This window comes from Lepidochelys kempii, chromosome 2, assembly GCF_965140285.1.
Source record: "Lepidochelys kempii isolate rLepKem1 chromosome 2, rLepKem1.hap1, whole genome shotgun sequence".
Taxonomy (NCBI): Eukaryota; Metazoa; Chordata; order Testudines; family Cheloniidae; genus Lepidochelys; species Lepidochelys kempii.
Genome location: NC_136381.1, coordinates 105,000,828 through 105,018,031, shown reverse-complemented (window position 1 = coordinate 105,018,031; position 17,204 = coordinate 105,000,828). Strand labels below are relative to the sequence as shown.

Here is a 17,204-nt window from a genome sequence, read left to right as displayed (position 1 = left end):
TTGTGACTAGTAATCCATCAACATTTGGATTGTCTTTGAGTCATACAAACATTAACTCATTAGCTACTAGGTAGTCTGTGTGTACTATGCTAAATCTTTATTTTATAATCCTTCCAAGAAGCCTTGGAAAACCTTAGTCCTCCTGCCCTGCTCATGTTGCTCAGTAATGAGAAGGACTCCTGGCTTTACTAAGCACTATGGAGACAATAAGACATTTCTTGCCTTCTCTGCATGTGTTCTTTGTACCTACTCAGGAAATGGATTATAAAAGGAGTTGGACTTTAGGTTGGACTCAGTGCTCAGTTAGACATTTACTTCACCCATGTGATTTCAGTGGCGGATATAGTTTTGTTTCTTGGCTCTGTCAAGATAAAAATAGTCTTTTTTGCGTAGAAGCTGTTATGAGAACACTATCACTTTCACATTTAAGACCCCCCTAGAAAAACAGAACATAATGTTTGAATTTTTGGATCTGCTTTCGTTTACCAATGTTGAGAGTGAAAAGTTCTCAAAATATGGTGTGAAATTTCAGATCAAGAATCAACATGAAGGAGTCAGCCTTGTTGGTGTCTTGATATCAAGATGCAATGCTGCTATGTTGGCCCAAAAGTATTTTGGAGTGAAGTCAAATTTCTGCAGAGAATTCATGCTCAATCCATCCCTGACATGCTTGTGATGTTACACCCCATATTCTTTATGGAAATATGCTTATGATATGGATATGGCATAACTGAGATATATTTTATGCAAGATGGGTCTTGTAAGGTATCATCGGAAAGGCTGTAATTTACTGAATAACAAATTTATTTGGGCATAAGCGTTCATGGGCTAAAACCCACTTCATCGGATGCATGCAGTAGAAAATACAGTAGGAAGATATATATACACAGAGAACATGAAAAAATGGGTGTTGCCCTACCAACTGTAATGAGACCAATTAATTAAGGTGGGCTATTATCAGCAGGAGAAAAAAACCCTTTTATAGTGATAATCGGGATGGCCCATTTCAAACAGTTGACAAGAAGGTGTGAGTAACAGTGGGGGGGGGGGAATAGCATGGGGAAATAGTTTTTACTTTGTGTAATGGCCCATCCACTCCCAGTCTTTATTCAAGCCTAATTTAATGGTGTCCAGTTTCCAAATTAATTCCAATTCTGCAGTTTCTTGCTGGAGTCTGTTTTTGAAGTTTTTTTGTTGAAGAATTGCAACTTGTAGGTCTGAAATTGAGTGACCAGGGAGGTTGAAGTGTTCTCCGACTGGTTTTTGAATGTTATAATTCTTGATGTCTGATTTGTGTCCATTTATTCTTTTGTGTAGAGATTGCCCGGTTTGGCTAATGTACATGGCAGAGGGGCATTGTTGGCACATGATGGCATATATCACATTGGTAGATATGCAGGTGAACGAGCCTCTTATGGTGTGGCTGATGTGATTAGGTCCTATGATGGTGTCCCTTGAATAGATATGTGGACACAGTTGGCAACGGGCTTTGTTGCAAGGATAGGTTCCTGGGTTAGTGGTTCTGTTGTGTGGTGTGTGGTGGCTGGTGAGTATTTGCTTCAGGTTGGGGGGCTGTCTGTAAGCAAGGACTGGACTGTCTCCCAAGATCTGTGAGAGTGATGGGTCGTCCTTCAGGATAGGTTGTAGATCCTTGATGATGCGTTGGAGAGGTTTAATTTGGGGGCTGAAGGTGACGGCTAGTGGTGTTCTGTTACTTTCTTTGTTGGGCCTGTCCTGGAGTAGACAAAAAAAGCTTCAAAAACAGACTCCAACAAGAAACTGCAGAATTGGAATTAATTTGCAAACTGGACACCATTAAATTAGGCTTGAATAAAGACTGGGAGTGGATGGGTCATTACATAAAGTAAAGTGACAGGTTTCAGAGTAACAGCCTTGTTAGTCTGTATTCGCAAAAAGAAAAGGAGTACTTGTGGCACCTTAGAGACTAACCAATTTATTTGAGCATAAGCTTTCGTGAGCTACAACTCATCCGATGAAGTGAGCTGTAGCTCACGAAAGCTTATGCTCAAATAAATTGGTTAGTCTCTAAGGTGCCACAAGTACTCCTTTTCTTTTTACATAAAGTAAAAACTATTTCCCCATGCTAATTTTTTTCCTCCTGCTGTTACTCACACCTTCTTGTCAACTGTTTGAAATGGGCCATCCTGATTATCACTACAAAAAGGGTTTTTTTTTCTTCTGCAAATAATAGCCCACCTTAATTAATTGGTCTCGTTACAGTTGGTATGGCAACACCCATTTTTTCATGTTATCTGTGTATATATATCTTCCTACTGTATTTTCCACTGCATGCATCCGATGAAGTGGGTTTTAGCCCACAAAAGCTTATGCTCAAATCAATTTGTTAGTCTCTAAGGTGCCACAAGTACTCCTCGTTTGTTTTTTTTTGCTGATACAGACTAACACGGCTACCACTCTGAAATTTGCTGAATGTGATTATCCAATTTGTATGCATGTATCATTTCTGTATCTAAAGTTAGGAATATTGACTATGCAACAATTACAACTGTGTGTGTGTATGTGGGAGACACCCACCAGACAACAGGCCATCAGCTTTGATGGGCCATTAGGAAGAAACAATAAGACTTTGAAGATACGAATCTGTCTCCTTCCTGAGAGGCTTCCTGGGACGTAGCTATGACACTACAAGATCACCTGGTACTAACACCATCTTTGACTTCTACTAATTTTTCACTAAAAGGAGAGGGAGGTCAATATTACTTCTGATTTTCTTATGTTATTCTGAAGACCATAAAGAGCAGCTAGTGTGCCCCTCTCCCCCACGTTAGGATGCAGCAAGTATGAGGATAAGTATGCAGTGTGTATTTGGTGAAAGAGTAGATTGAAAACATCAGAGAGTCGTCTACAACTGCTCGTCTAAGAGCCTTTGAACAATTGACTTTATTAGTTCATTATTATTCAAATGATCACATGACTGGAGTGTAATGATATAGAATAGCCACTAGGTGGCCCCATAAATGTGACAGCAGTATAGGAACATCTTCACTTGTCACTATTAATCATTGCACTGCAAAGTTACTTTATGATTCAGTAGAATAAAGTCCGTTCACAGATATGCCATTGTGTATTTATGTTTTCTGACATGTCACTGAGGGATTACTTCACTAGGAATGGGGAGACCATTAAGAACAGCTTGTATATTTGCTACTGCTTCTTCTGTCATCATACGGGTGGCTTGGACTGTAGCAGTTCCAATGTGAGGAGTTATGATAATGTTCTTTAATTTTAATAATGGATGATCTCTGTAAGAAAAAGAAAGGACAGAATAATTAGAGGTGAATTTTACATTTCTACAGCCATGTTCATTCTAACAGAAAAGGGCAGAAGTAACGGGCAAAGTCTTGCATGTGAGAAAGAGGTATCATGATGCACAGAGGGTTGCACAGAACAGCAAGGAGCAAATTTGCCCACTTCTTCTCCTGCATGGGCCTTCATGTCAGTCAGGCTGCTACAGAGCTGCAATACATGAGAATAAGGATCTAATTTGCCAGTTGCTTGTGCATAACAGCCTGAAGATTTGACCTCAAGCAGCTTACATAGGGTTACGAGATAGCAACTGTGAAAAAACAGGACAGGGGGTGGGAGTTAATAGGTGCCTATATAAGCAAAAGTCCCCAAAAATGGGACTGTCCCTTTAAAAAACGGGATGGATGGCCACCCTAAGCTTATAGGAATTTGTAAATGACATGCACACAGACTTTACAAATTTGGACATAAGCAACTGGCCTCTGGCCCCTGAGAGAATCAGGAACAGAATCAGGATTGGAACTCAGGAGTTCCTGGCACCTAGTCTTGTGCCCAGTAAACCGGAACGCATCTCTCCTGCAAAAATATGCAAACACCTATGGAAAATGTAATTTGGATTTGAAGACAGTGTCTAATATATTCCCAGAATTTTGAAGGGATGCTGAAGAATTTAAGAATGTTTTCCAGTATTAATCTATAATGCAAATAATTTCTGATAAACAGAAAGAAAACAGTTTTCTACCTTGGCAGAGGTTCAGGGTATGTCACATCCAAAGCTGCAGCTTTAATAATCCCATTTTGGAGAGCATCCACCAGTGCATCATGATCAACTACTGCGCCTGCATTAAAATGATAGTGTCTTATTGGCATATCCAGATAAGGTACAGAAAAAAACTAATCTCCAGGTAAGTTCCCTATCTTTAACTGAGAGGAGAGGTCTCATAATGCAATTTAAAATACTATTGGATTTATATCTCATTATAAAAACAAGACTGCCTTCTAGTAATGGTTAACCAAACAAAGCAAAGAATGATTTTTTTTTTTTTATTAGCAAGACAGCATGGTCTAGTGGACAGAGCACTGGAATAGGATTCAGGAGACTTGGTTCTATTCCTGGTTATGCCATTGACCTGCTCTGTGATCTTAGGTGAGTCACTTTACCTCTCTGTGCCTCTATATCTTCTTCACTCCTTTACCTAGTTGTCTATTGAGACTGAAATCTCTTTGGGAAAGGAACTGTCTCTTACAGATTTATATAGCTTTGAAGGCCAGAAGGGACCACTGGGATCATCTGGTCTGACCTCCCACATAACACGGGCCATAGCACTTCCCTGAATTAATTCCTGTTTGAAATTGAGTGGATCTTTTAGAAAAACATCCAATCTTGATTTAAAAATTTCCACCACAGCCCTTCGTAAGTTGTTCCATTGGTTAATTACCCTCATTGTTAAAACTTTTCACCTTATTTCCAAGTCTGAATTTGTCTAGCTTCACTTCCAGCCATTCCTTTCTCTGCTAGTTTGAAGAGCCCATTATCAAATATTAGTTCCCCATGTAGGTATTTATAGACTGTAATCAAGCCACTCCTTAACCTTCTCTTTGTTAAGGGAAACAGTTTGAGCTACTTGAGTCTATCGCTATAAGGCATGTTTTCTAATCCTTTAATCATTCTCGTGGCTCTTCTCTGAAACCACTTCAATTTATCAACATCCTTCTTGAATTTTGGATACTAGAACTGGACACAGTATTTCAGCAGCAGTTGCTTCAGTACCGAGGTAAACTAACCTCTCTCCTCCTCCTGGAGCTTCCCCTGTTTGTGTCTCTAGGATCACATTAGCCCTTTTGCCACAGAGTTGCATAGGGAGCTCATGCTCATGGGGCTAAGCTCCCGTAAGAGAATCAGAGTTTTCCACACATGGAATCTGCCACACTCTACATCACCTCAACTCCCCCAACCAAAGGTGCTGAAGTCACCTTTCCCTGATCCAGTCTAAACTCTCCGGGTTTTCTTCTCTGCATCCCACAGTCCCCTTTCCCTGTAGCTCTTGCACAGAAGCCATGAGAGCGAAGGGGTCATTGTCTTATGTATTTGTGTGGTGCCAAAGGGGCCCCAGCCTCACTTAGGGCCTCTACATGTTACTGTAATACAAATTATAATGACACAATTTAGTACAGAAATTCTACTGTACTAGATAACACTCTCATTGGGCAGTGGGCTGTCCTTGCGTTCAGTTCATCATGAAGATATTTGTACATTTTTCTTAGATGAAATAACCCTGAGTTAAAATGAGAGATGCTGGACACTCACTGAGCCACCATAACTCCTGTGGAAAGTATGGTTGCCAACCCTCCAGGATTGTCCTGGAGTCTCCATGAATTAAAAATTAGTCTTTAATAAAAGATTATGACTTGTGCTGAAACCTCCAGAAATACATCCAACCAAAATTGGCAACCCTAGTTGAGAGGCATAACAGCATGGCTTGCCCCTTAAGGGCTGGAGGCCTGACGCCAGCTAATCCTGATTACTGAAAGAAATGCTGTAGCCCATCTGTGCTGCATTGACAGCCTTGATGGGGCCTGATGGAGGACAGCTGAATCACTGGAACTGGGGGAGCCAAGGGACCATGGCCCCCCACTTTTAAACAAAAGAAACATAAGCACAGAATTTATGTCCCCTGCAGATTTTTTCCCTCCACAAAATAATAGATTCTGCTGGGGAGACGCTGCAATTACACTGTTTGCCCACCAGAGCAGCCAGCCAGGGAGAGAGAGGGGGCACTTTTGTGAGGAAACCCAGATGGGTTTTGAGCCTAAAAGTTTGGGCCTAAAAGCCAGTGACAGAAGGCTGAGCTCTAGCTAGGAAGAGCTGGAGGATGGGTTGTGAGAGCAGACTGGGACAGAAGAAGAGCTATGGGTGTTAGAAAAGACACCAAAACTAAGTATGGACTCTTGTATGGTGATGGACTGTATATGGGACCTTGAGGTCCCATATATGCTATTTGTGTGATTAAACTGACCCCAGGCAGGGGTGATGGTACCCCAGAGAGAAGCCTGTGTGCAGTCCTTCAGGGGGTCTGAAGAGCGGGAAACAGAAGCAGGGTATTGCGGGTAGCCTCTGGCCAGGAAGGACAGGAGGTAGCCAACCCTGTGATAAGAGGTAAATGGGAGTTGTGGATGTTCAGCACTAATCAGCATTTGGTCTATAATTCATTATTTATTATTAGTTAAGTGCCAGCTATCCTGTGTACTGAACAAAGCATGGAGGAAGTCACAGACCTTGGCTGAGAGAGCTTCTTGATACAAAAAGACAACATTCAACCTACCTTAACTATAAAACCACAACCAGTGCTTCCATAACACCCTACCTCTGCAGATGTTAATAAGAGTAGCAGTGGGTTTCATCAGCTCTAACTCCCTTTTCCCAATCAATCTGTGTGTCTGAGGTGTCAGGTTCACAACCAGCATCACAAAGTCAGATTGCTGGAGCAAGTCTTCCATCTTTTCACAGTAGTGGGCACCAACAGCCTGTTCCTCCTCTTCTTTTCTGAGGCAGAAAGACCAGAGTTATCTTTTATTGGTAAAAAAAGAAAACCACTTGCTGCTGCTGCTGCTACTATGCCACCCCCATGGACGACTGGAAAGAGTGCATAGTTGCTATGAACCAATGTCTCTGCTGTTATAGAAATATAAAATGGGGAACAGTGCCACAGAAAGAACTGGGCGACTCCTACAATCCTATTTGGATTGGCCTTCAGTGAGGACTCTGGTGGGGAGGGGAAGTGAGAGAGGTGAATACATTAATCCAAGGAGCATTGAGGGAGAAACTAAAAGAAATGACATTTCATTGAGATCAATACTAAGCATGTTCCTATATTGATTATACTTATTTCCTAGTAGAATTTCAGTGAAAAAACAGGAATAGAAGCACCTCAGTGACCACTTCTATGTTTGTTAGTGGCAAATATGCTTTGTTCATGAATGTGTTCTCAGGAGTACTTATGTGGCCTCTTAAGCCACTCCATCAGGGGCTCGTTCACCTGCACATCTACCAATGTGATATATGCCATCATGTGCCAGCAATGCTCCTCTGCCATGTACATTGGCCAGACTGGACAGTCTCTGTGCAAAAGAATAAATGGACACAAATCTGACATCAGGAATCATAACATTCAAAAAACGGTAGGACAGCACTTCAACCTCTCTGGCCACTCAGTAAAAGATTTAAGGGTGGCAATTTTGCCACAGAAAATCTTCAAAAACAGAGTCCAACAAGAAACTGCTGAGCTTGAATTAATATGCAAATTAGATACCATTAACTTGGGTTTGAATAGAGACTGGGAGTGGCTGGGTCATTACACATATTGAATCTATTTCCTGATGTTAAGTATCATCACACCTTCTTGTCAACTGTCTAAATGAGCCATCTTGATTATCACTACAAAAGTTGTTTTTTTCTCCTGCTGATAATAGCTCATCTTAATTAATTAGCCGCTTACAGTTTGTATGGCAACTTCCACCTTCTCTGTATGTATGTGTATATATCTATATATATATCTTCTTATTATATGTTCCATTCTATGCAACTGATGAAGTGGGCTGTAGCGAAAGCTTGTGCTCTAATAAGTTTGTTACTCTCTAAGGTGCAACAAGTACTCCTGTTCTTCTTAAGGGAGAGTGTATAATGCAATGTGAGAGGATAGCAGATGAGCCATTTCTTGAAACGATTAGAACTGTTCAGTGGTGCTATAAGAATTTACCACGTTAAAGTGTGCTCAAAACTCAATTACGTGACACACAAATAAACATGCTTTTAATGTATATATTTTAACATCAAGAATTATTTGAACTATGCTATCACCATCAATCATTTTCTCTCTTATTACCCCGCTATAAGGCAAAAAACTGAGCTCCTTATTCAGTTTGTACTTGGTCCTTGTTAATGGGAATTTTGCCTGTGTAAGTACATGGAGAGTAAGGATTTCTGGATTTGGCCCACATATTGGAAATAGCTGCAAGGTATAAAATATAAAAGTGATATGCAATATATACTGACTAGCATGTGTATGTGCCACGGCCTTCTCTAAAAGGAAAGTCAGAACTTCTCAAAAAGACAAGATTATCACCCTCTACGTATACTTGATCCTGCTTTAGTGCAGGGGGCTGGAGTAGAATATTAGATGACCCCTTGAGGTCCCTTCAAGCCCTATGTTTCTATGATTCTAGTGGCTGGTAAGAAGATTTAAACTCTACAGTGAAGATTCTCCTTTAGCTGAAATGGGAGCGCTCTTCAGTTCTTTCTGATGCTGCCTGTGTTCAGTTCAACCGTGAGGTCTTTTTCTGGTCTAGGATTCATTACAGGTGATAAAAGAGACACTGAACGAAGACAATTTGAGGGGTCACTGCAGACAGGAACATTAGCCTCTGGAGTTGAAGATTGCTGTAGCACAAAGAAGGCCCTGTAATTTCAATGTCACCTTTTATATTACATTTCCTGGTTCTAACATGCATTTTGCTAATTAAATCCACTTCCTGCTGCTGCAACATGGGAGTAACAGTAAAAGGAGTTTATTTATCCATAAAAACAGCAAGGTAGTTTGCAAGTTTGCATTTCTTTTAACAAAATTGCTGCAACCCCCACCAGAATGGGCAGGGTGGAGGTGAGGGGAACCCACTTTGTAAAGGAGCTATGTATTGCTGACCCTTTTTCTCCTGATATAGACATTTAAATAGTGCTTAAAAATCATGCTGAATATATGATACTAACCTGTTCCATTGTTCTTGGCCAAAATTTTCAAACTTGGCTGCCAAAAGTTAGGCACCTAAATTCATATGTAAGCATGTAAATAAATAAGTGACCTGATTTTCAAAAGTGCTGACTACTCACAGCTCCCTCTGAAATCAACGGGAAGTGTGGTTGCTCAGGACGTTTGAAAATCAAGAGTGCTCATTTAAGTATCTAAATATGGATTTAGGCACCTAACTTGTGGCAGACAAATTTGAAAATTCTGACCGCTGACAATGAAGGGAATTCTCACTGGAATGAGGGAAGGAGGATTTGGCATAAACTGGGGAAGAGGTTCTTTGGGCAGGTTTTGCAACAAAAAGATGTATAACTTTTAAAAGAATCAAAAATATAATCTGCTCTAGTTCACATCAGATGCACTTTCACCTCTGGTTCCTGTTGTGGTACAGAATTTTCATTTCAAAAGCTTTGGCCCTCTTGGCCACCTTATACCCAATGCTGCCCATGCCGATGATACCAAGAGTAGCCCCAGTGACTTCATCTGCCAGCCAGTCGGCAGCAAAACGCTCAGTCTGTGGAGAAACTGCAATCTGACAACCTAAAAATAAAAAAAGCTGAGTGAGAAATGGATTCTTGTTGGATGAATTCTTCCCTGTTTGTAATATCCTCTTTGAAGCTTGAAAATAACTTCTCTTTCCCTGCCAGTTCAGACATTTTCCATTAGACAAACCTTGATTTTCTATCAGGGTGTATCCCACTATTCTCCTCAGGGAGGTACCAATACATAGGTGAAGTAGTGGAATTTTTTTACAGGATGGGTGGTGTGAGATTTGGAAACAGATTTGGAGATTACGTAACAGGACAGAATCGGCTGCATTGCAGAGGCCAGCTCAACAGGGGCTCTCTGCAAACTGTTGCGATGGGGACTTGCGGCAAAGGTGGGATGAGGGAAGTGTTGCACAGTGCCCAGGGCATGGGAGAACTGCTGTGTTTCTGTGGGATTCCTTCCTCTTAGCCTCCACAGACACTCTCCCCTCCACTAGGGCACAGCTTGTTGCTTCCGCTATGCACTGTGCCGAAACAAGTTGCCCCTTAGAGAGAGCACAAGCTAACACAGGCAACACAGTTAGTATCATCAGCAATTCTAATGTTATTCTGGGAACAGGGTTTATTAATTTGAGTTCTTTGCTGTAGGAGGAGTGCAAAGCAAAGTTATTCAGTGGATTTCATAGCAAATCACTTTCTCTGGTGATGGAGACCCAAGGCCTGATATCCACTGCCTTACACCCTTGTGTAGTCTTTTACAATGATGCAAAGGGGGTACTAATGAGTGACGAATTTTCATTTGCTTGCATTTTGCATTCACTTTGGATAGTTGTAAATAACTACATAAAGTGCAGGCAGTGGAGAGTTAGAGTGCAAATTCTGGTCCAAACAGTAGGCCTTGTACAGTATATAAATCAAATCAAAGGCAGTTTTAAGCACCTAACTTAGATAGACACCTTAATTCTGTTGCCACTGCCTTCAGTAGAAGCTGGATTGGGCTCAGAATGTCAAAAACAATATAGAAAAAGAAGGACCACTTGAAAAACTGAATCTTTGCAGCTTTTCTTCCTATAAAGATTCTTAAACATTATTTCAACCAGATAATCTGTGACAGAATAAAAATAAAATATGCCAGAAATGTAGCTGATGTGATTTATGGAAATATCAGCAAAGGAATTTAAAAAGTTACCTTCCACTAGCCTTCTGGCAGATGCCAGCATCAAGGCCATCCCAATGTCTGCTGTGGAGTCAGAAACAGCATGTGGAGTATTGGTCACTTTAACTCCAAAGCTAGAAACCAATTTCAAGTCCAGGTGATCCACTCCTACCCCAGAGTTTGCAATCACCTTTAAGTGAGGTAGGCTCTGGAGGAGCTCCTGGTCAATGACTGGTCTGTGCTCATATATGAAAACAGATTTGATCTTTTCACTCAAACTTTCTTTGTTTTTAAGAAATTCCTTCATAGTGATGAGGTGAAATTGTTTCTTCAAGAGTTCCACATGGCCTTCCAGCACACCACATACACCTCCTATTTCGAGGATCAAAAGACCAGGCCGCTCTTGCTTTGCCATAAGCTGCGAAAAGGATTAAGAGAAATATGCCCTTGAATATGAGAAAATAACATTTTTGTAAAAATACCATTCAGTAGGTATGATGGGGTATACCTACCCCAAACTGGTCCAGCAGGGGTTACCCACCAGCTGTGGGCTGAGAAAGCCACACCCCCTCACCTCTGCTGGGCATGCTCTAACAAGAACCAAAGTATAAAAGGGAGTAGTTCAGCTGAGTCTGGGCTGGCCACTGACAAGAGTAGACATGTGTTGCAGGCTCCAGCTGGGAGGCTCTCAGAGCTTGAGGATATAGAAACCAGTCAGGTTGAGACTCCAACAACCCTCCCACCAATGCAGCGGAGAGATGGCAGAGGCCGTGAGGCTACCAGCATTGATAGGAAGTGGCACAGGGAACAGGACTGTATTAATGGGTGACCAAGACTGATTATAGAAGTGCCGGTTCCCTAAGGCCTTGGGTCAGGACCCAGTGGAGAAGGGTGGTCCTGGGTCCCCCTACCCTGGCTGTCCTGCTATCGGGGGCAGCCGACGCCCAGAGGGGTGAACTTTGCCACAGAAAGAGAGCCTTACTGATTCTGGCAATTGGGCAATACTACTCTGAGCTGTAGAGCTGCAACATAGACCCAGGCCACTTGGGCCGTCAAATATCCATTTGGATAACCCCCTGAAATCTGACACCCTGTGACAGGGTGTATCTACCCCACGACAGTAGGGATAATTAAAATCCACATTTGTAAATCTGTACTTAATGGAGCTACAGGCTTCCCTCAATTACACAATGTAAATCCAGAGTTACTAACTTGAAGTCAGTGGAGTTACTCTGGGTTTACACTGGCGTTAGGGCCTGATCCAGCTACCAGTGAAGTCAATGGGAATCATTCCAGTGACTTCAATGAGTACAGGATTAGGCCATGACAGATTAGGCCATCCGGCCTAGTGTCTATAGGGGTGCTAAGAGGTATAACTCTAAATTGTCCCTCATTTCCAGAGACATCACTTCATTTTAGTCCCAAAGTTACTTCCATTCCACACAATTTGGCAGCCCCTCACTTTTATTCTTGAAAATTATTTATCTCAGTAATAAAAGATCAGGAAGAGAGATTATTTTAAAAAGTCATTTAAAGTTGTCTGTGTGACAATCTGTTGTCTGTTCCTCATTTCAGGTCTTTATCGCACATTACATCTTGATTTGGATCCTGGCAGATTGAGAAGTATGCTAAAAAGAATCAGAGCCTGTAATCCTCAACAGGATTCTGACCAGTCCATGCCAGAAGCACAGGAGGGAGGCAAGGGGACATTCCTTGTGGATTCCCCTCTTGCACATCCATGCAAGGATTATCCAGAATCTAGGCATGTAATAAGTTGGCTGCCCAAGTACATACTTATGGTCTCAGGAGTATGTACCTATGTTCCCATTCTGCTGCCTGTGCCTACACTACTATTTTTAGCAAGCTAGCTTGATCAAAGCTAGTTCAGGTATGCCCACATGTGTTGCAATCGCACCTCCTGATTGCAGTGTATATACCCACAATGGTCCAGTTCACTGTTCCCCTGCACTTTGGGGAGTCATTGACACAAGAGCAAAGTGTGTGCAAAATGCTTCCCCTTTCTGATTTGACAGTGCTTTACAAACACTTCGCATTGGTGTATAAAGAGCTACGCAAGAATTGGAGAAATACTGAATGGGGCAACTCAAAGTACCTAAAGTTAAGCAGGTGCATAAATTATTTGCTGGATCAAAGTCACTTATCATGGGGCTACTTGAGAATATTTTGAGGTACACTAGTGGCAGAATGGAGAGAGATTTACTGAGATACTGAACAACTTTTTTTCTTTCTGTTTGTGACAGACAGATGGATGAGACACTGAGATATATGCTAAATACCAATAAAAGAAAAGGTTTTAAAACATCAAATAAATACTCTGAGCAATAGTATAGAATATCAGCCATCATCTGAGGTATTATATATCTAAACTGTTGCCTGACTATAACCCTGGAGCAAGGACTCTCTCTCTCTGTTTTGTTAGCCCATTGAGCACTTAAATAATATTAAAGTCAATAAATTAAAAATATTTAGGGGTCGTTTGTGCAGAGCAGAAGGCTCCCCCGATACTAACCTTGGTTTGGGGAGCACTTATTCCAGCTCTGCCAGTGCTGTTTGGGCCAGTCCTGTAGCTCCACCTGGAATCCATACTCCTTTTTGTCCAGTGATGCACGTGACAAACGGCTGGATGAATAAGTCTACCAGCCAACCTTGGGCAGCTAGTGGCTAACTGAATAGCTTCTACCAAAGAGAATGCTTTAACGCTAAACATAATCTTTCAGTTGTCCACCCCAGCGTGTTAAAGGTAAACTTGTCAAGGATATGGCTATTTTAATTTTGAACTAGTATCATCAACTAGGGTCGCCAACCCTCAGGATTTTATCACAAGCCTTGCAATATTTGGTATTTTTCTTAAAGCCCCAACTACTCAAATCAATTGATTATGTGAAAAATGAAAGTGTTTCTAGCCCTCACAGCTACAAAGAAAAGCTTCAAAACATGACCCATAAAAGCTGAAGCACAGTGCAAATCAAAATAATCAAAACATTATTTTTTAAAATTTCATTTTTTTAAAGATAAGCTTATGATTTTTTTGGTGGGGGCCTGACTCACAATTTTTGAATGAATAGGGTTAGCAATACTGCATCTGGAGTTTTAACAGGCTCACAGTATAACAGAAGTTTTTGTATTCAGTGAAGTAAACCTGCAGAATTCCTAATGGCTCTGCTTTCTGCTGATGTAAGTAAACAGAACAAATCTCTTTCACTGACATTCTTTAAACGAAAACTGATTATATAAATAAGAAATAACCTGGTACTTTCTATTGCTTTCTTCCTGACGCTGATCTTGGTTTACCTCTTGGTTGACGCTCTGTTTTACCACTTCTGGCAGTGGCAATAGCTTAAACACAAAATCTCCTTATACAACTACTTCCAGATCTCTGCAGCACACAGAGGGACACACAATCATATGATCTAATCCTTAATCCAAGGTCCCATAGCTGTCCTTACTCTGCCTGAATCCAACCCCACATAGCTAATGCGTTAGAGTATATATTCTTCCTGTGCAAATTTCAGTTGGCTGCGGCTGAGTACATTCACATGACTGTGAGCACTGCCAGCCATCTCTGCCAGGTCCACCCTCTATCAGAGAGTCTCTGGACACTTCAGCAGGAACTGCCACATAGAGTGACGCTATCTGCCAGTCTCTACTTCATCCTCTTTGGCTTTCTGTGCAGCCTTCCTAAACAATGTCATCTTCCCTCCTCCCTGCTTCTGAAACTGAATTCTATGGGGCGCGGAATAGCAGATATTGTTAGAATGTTTTTAGTTCTCTGTGCGCAGCTACACACATTCTTGTGGCAATGGAATCTGATCCAGAATCCGTCCACTATTGTAGAACTGTGCTCCAAAATCTAAGTTTTATTTCTTTTTAAAAAATTGCTTCTAGCCCTAATGGTTGCAAAGATAACCTTCTGAGTATGTAAACTAATGTAGTGATATCTGTGTGAGTGTGCAGAGAGACAAAATGAAATAATAACTCCAAGACAGATGTGGACTGTCCTATATCAATGATTGTGTTAACTCAGAAACCTAGTGATGCCAATTAATATGTCAACACGGCTAATAATTTAATTGCTGATTATTTTAAGAAAAATATCTACCCAGGGTGTTTATCTATCCTTTGTGCAATCGCAGATATTGGGGCATCAGGCAGCGAGGTAGCTTGTTACAGCTAACATGAGAAACTAGGAGTTTAAACCCCCTCCACTCCTAAACTTCAAGTCACCTTAATGTCTGCTGTTAAAATTAAAACTGAATATTTTGGAGTAGCATGAAATAAATTCAATTTACTATTAAAATATATAATACACACAATAGTAGACTGCTTGTATTATTCATTGCCATTCATTAACATTTTCACATTTCATTCAGTAAAATCCTCACTGTTTTAATTTACTTAGAGCTCATGCAGAATTCAGGACTAGAATGAAGCAGAAACCACTGGGTTTTAGAGCAGAATTTATGTTGTTTGCTGACAAGTACACTAAGCCTTGATGATGTCCAAGAAAGTGGAGCAACTCTGTCAGGAGCTGGGCATTAGGAAGTTTTGTGGACATATTTGTTCTGGGTTTATTGGCTTCTTGATTGCTGTTGCGATGAGCACTGGGAGACAAGGGAGGAGACTGATATTCACTTGCAATCCAGCTGGTTGAAATCTGTATGTGCCCCATGATTTTCACAAAGGGTTTTATAACTTTTTGTAGACTAGGGCAACAGCTAATAGTAACTTTATCCTGGGGCTCGTGGTTTTCAATGCAAGGTCAATGACCAACAAAGTCATCTGTGATTTAAACCTGTCTTTTTTGCTTGTTATTAAAGAAACCAGCAAGATAATTCAGATGGTTCTCTACTGGTGCAGCTTTCTCTGGTGAAGGACTTGGTTCAACATGAGACTAGAACGGGAGGAAAGGGAGCGTGGGTGTGCTCTTTGCATCCTACTGTGTCCAATTGTAAGTCTGGATTTGACTGGCTGTGTTCAGCTAACATTAATTTGGGAATTTTGGTAATGTAAAGACTGTCCTACTAATCCACAGGATTCCTGACCATACTCGTTGATATAATGCCTGTACTGGTTTTCGATTCACCCAGTTATTCTTCTGCTTATTGCACCATGCCGATAGTGACTGTTTAATTATTTTTGGCTCTTACTCTAACCATGGTACTATCTCATATGGCTTCTAGCTTTATTTATGTGAAAGCACATAATTTGAGAATCGACATAGGAAGTGTGGTAATTACATTCTTGTCATGGGTAGAGTACCCTCAGACTAGTGTCCTTGACCAAAACTGCCTGCTAAGAGCACAGAGAGTTTTCGCAAAAAGAAAAGGAGTACTTGTGGCACCTTAGAGACTAACCAATTTATTTGAGCATGAGCTTTCGTGAGCTACAGCTCACTTCATCGGATGCATACCGTGGAAAGTGCAGCAGACTTTATATATACACAGAGAATATGAAACAATACCCCCTCCCACCCCACTGTCCTGCTGGTAATAGCTTATCTAAAGTGATCATCAGGTTGGCCATTTCCAGCACAAATCCAGGTTTTCTCACCCTCCACCCCCCCACAAAATTCACTCTCCTGCTGGTGATAGCCCATCCAAAGTGACAACTCTTTACACAATGTGCATGATAATCAAGTTGGGTATTTCCTGCACAAATCCAGGTTTTCTCACATCCCCCCCCACCCCCATACACACACAAACTCACTCTAAACCTGGCTGTGGCAGGGACTTGGTAAGTGTTTTTTCTAGTACATCATCTCATCTGCAAAAGTCTGGCTCAGCAGAACTGTTCCGTGGGAGGGTGAGCTTGGTAGATCAGGACAGGCCCCACTTGGCAACAATCTCCTGTCACTGTGAATTTTCTACCCCTTAAGGCTTGACCGCAGCATGATGGGTTGGCTGCCATATCAAAGCAGGAGAAAGCCTCACAGGAAGTGAGGACGTGCACAGTGCGGTACTCTCAAGCCCGGGGCCCGGCTCGGCCAGGAGCCCGTCTCTAGCTTCACCCAGCACCAGCTGCTTCAGAGGAAGGTGCAGGGCACCCCAAAGTGGGTGTGACACTAATGGCATCGCCTGGCCCTGGAGGCGCCTCGTCCGGAGCCTGGTGGCAGCCAGCATTGGCTCCTGTCCTGAAGTGTGAGGCTTGACATCTCTGGCACGCGTAACCCTGGCACCACTCCCAAGGCTGGGCCCTTCCCTGCCTGGCATAGCAATCTCCAGGCTCAGAGCAACCAGTGGGGCTTTTGAAACCTTGCCTCCCCTTTGTGGGGGTTGGTAATACATCAACGACAGGTTTCAGAGTAGCAGCCATGTTAGTCTGTATTCGCAAAAAGAAAAGGAGTACAAAATGTTTCCCACGTGAATTGGTACAGCCTGTTACCCCCTGCCGCTTTAGGGAGTTGGTATGCTCCAGCTCTCCTTTTCCCCTCACAGGGGTCAGAAGGTAACA

The 17,204-nt window shown here is 41.9% G+C and overlaps 1 protein-coding gene across 6 annotated transcripts; it reads right to left on the bottom strand.

Moving 5' to 3' along the window:
• Window positions 1-2,885: 2,885 nt before the first annotated feature.
• LOC140906907 (putative 2-ketogluconate reductase) lies at window positions 2,886-14,252 on the bottom strand. Of its 6 annotated transcripts, none has more exons than XM_073331817.2 (7): window positions 14,001-14,237; window positions 11,246-11,323; window positions 10,767-11,151; window positions 9,458-9,629; window positions 6,654-6,832; window positions 4,031-4,127; window positions 2,886-3,284 (listed from the first exon to the last, which is right to left on the bottom strand). In XM_073331817.2, the coding sequence occupies exons 3-7, from the start codon at window positions 11,146-11,148 to the stop codon at window positions 3,128-3,130; spliced, it is 987 nt and encodes a 328-aa protein (XP_073187918.1). In that variant the 5' UTR covers window positions 11,149-11,151; window positions 11,246-11,323; window positions 14,001-14,237; the 3' UTR covers window positions 2,886-3,127. The 6 variants fall into 6 exon arrangements, with proteins under 6 accessions (XP_073187918.1, XP_073187920.1, XP_073187916.1 ...); XM_073331819.2 differs by having other exon boundaries at window positions 14,046-14,237; XM_073331815.2 differs by lacking the exon at window positions 11,246-11,323 and having other exon boundaries at window positions 13,264-14,242.
• Between the last annotated feature and the right edge of the window lie 2,952 nt (window positions 14,253-17,204).

Excerpts from the sequence above, each read along its gene's own strand:
- LOC140906907 (XM_073331815.2), bottom strand. The coding sequence starts at position 13,461 with ATGTTTAGCGTTAAAGCATTCTCTTTGGTAGAAGCTATTCAGTTAGCC. Across the intron at positions 6,833-9,457 it reads TACCACAACAGGAACCAGAG|AAAAGAAGAGGAGGAACAGG; the intron begins GTGAAAGTGCAT and ends TTTCTGCCTCAG. Across the intron at positions 4,128-6,653 it reads TCTTATTAACATCTGCAGAG|GCGCAGTAGTTGATCATGAT; the intron begins GTAGGGTGTTAT and ends ATTTTAATGCAG.